Genomic DNA, 1,455 nt, shown 5'->3' with positions numbered 1-1,455 from the left:
GGCCAGCCGGGACCCGCAGGGTCAGCGGCTGAGGCTTCGGGGCCCACAGCGGGAGGGAAGGGCCAGGACGCCAGACCAGGCAGGGCCAGGCGGGTCCAGGCCTCAGCACGGGAACCGCAGCAGGGCCAGGACCCCGGGGCCAGGGGCCGTGGCCACCCTCCCCGCGGCCCCCCGTGGTGCCCAGCCCGACGCGGGCTCCGGGCTCACCAGCTCCGCTTGTTGTCAAAGAACAGCACCAGGAACAGCTTCTCGTCCGCCTTGGTCTGCATGTGCTCGCCGATCTTCAGCACATCCAGGGGCGGGGCGGGGATGGTCACCCCATTGTGGTGGCCAGGCACTCGCGGCATCTTGGGGTCGATGATCTGCAGAAAGCAGGAGCCGGTCACGCGCAGGCGGCCGCCGGACCCGGCCCGACCGGAGCGGGTCTCCTGGAGCCGCTGACACCGCCCGGCCCTCCTGCACCCCCCGCACCCCGGCACGGGCACAGGGCCCAGGCTCCGGCCCCCGCCGCCGCTCACCAGGGCCGGGTAGGAGGGGTAGCCGCTGCACTTGGCCCACACGACTTTCAGAGGCTCGAGGACCGAGGCCGCAGCATCCGTCGAGATCCACATGCTGCTCTGACCGACTTCTGGGGGGAGAGAGTGGGGGGCGGTGAGCGGCCTGGAGGGGCCGGCCGAGCCAGCGCCTCCCCGGAGCTTCCTCAGCCCCCTGCCAGACTCGAGGGCCCCGGCCTCCAGCTCCCTCCAGCCTCGCCCTGAGCTCCCCTGCCCGGGTCCCAGAGTCGGCCCCGGCACCCCACAACTGGCACCCCAAATTCAGGCCACAGCCCGGGCTCCCTGGGCCAGGCTCCACCAGCTCTGCCCTGCACACGCCTGGCGCGGGGGCCGGCTGCTCCCCAGCCCCTCACAGGGAGGACGGCGTCTCCCCGAGGTCTCCCTGCCCCGTCGCCTCCCCGCCCTGACCTGGCCCTCAGCCGGCCGCCCAGCCCAGGCCCTGCCCGGGCCGCCCGCCCACCTGCCGCGATCCTGGCCGCCCGGGCGTAGTCCCCACTCTCGATGCAGGAGATCAGCTGGCTGCGGTCCTCCAGCGTGTGCCTGCGCACCAGCGCCGGCTTGCCCCGCCCGCACTTGGGGGCGCCGAGACTGCAGGGGAACAGGGCTGGTCAGGGCGGGCTGTCGGCGGGCTGGGGCACCCCCCGCCCCGGGACAGGGCACCCACCTTGAGTCACAGAGCGGGCCGCTGCTGGAGGACAGGCTGGACTCCGAGGCACAGCGCCGGCGGGGAGTGGCCTTCCTCCCTGGGGCGCCGCCCAGCTCCTGCTCGCTCCGTGCACCCCCAAAGCCATTGGTGAGCCCTGCAACACAGACGGTGGCCCCGGCTCAGCACCTCGGCCGCCCGCCTCCCGCCGTCCTGCGCAGACCTGCCCGCACCCGAGAAGGCCGGAGCCCTCCAGCG

At 74.4% G+C, this 1,455-nt stretch overlaps 1 protein-coding gene across 1 annotated transcript in view; it reads right to left on the bottom strand.

Moving 5' to 3' along the window:
• BRD1 (bromodomain containing 1) overlaps positions 1 to 1,455 on the bottom strand; it is a 73,613-nt gene that overhangs the window by 57,756 nt on the left and 14,402 nt on the right. Inside the window, exons 4-7 of the mRNA XM_012735088.1 lie at positions 1,219 to 1,354; positions 1,015 to 1,142; positions 519 to 628; positions 208 to 362 (exon numbers count right to left, since the gene is read on the bottom strand). Of these exons, the coding sequence (XP_012590542.1) occupies positions 208 to 362; positions 519 to 628; positions 1,015 to 1,142; positions 1,219 to 1,354 (529 nt within the window). The remainder of the gene's footprint in view (positions 1 to 207; positions 363 to 518; positions 629 to 1,014; positions 1,143 to 1,218; positions 1,355 to 1,455) is intronic.

This window comes from Condylura cristata, unplaced genomic scaffold, assembly GCF_000260355.1.
Source record: "Condylura cristata isolate star-nosed mole 26May11 unplaced genomic scaffold, ConCri1.0 scaffold00004, whole genome shotgun sequence".
NCBI lineage: Eukaryota > Metazoa > Chordata > Mammalia > Eulipotyphla > Talpidae > Condylura > Condylura cristata.
This window is presented reverse-complemented; position numbering and strand designations above follow the sequence as displayed.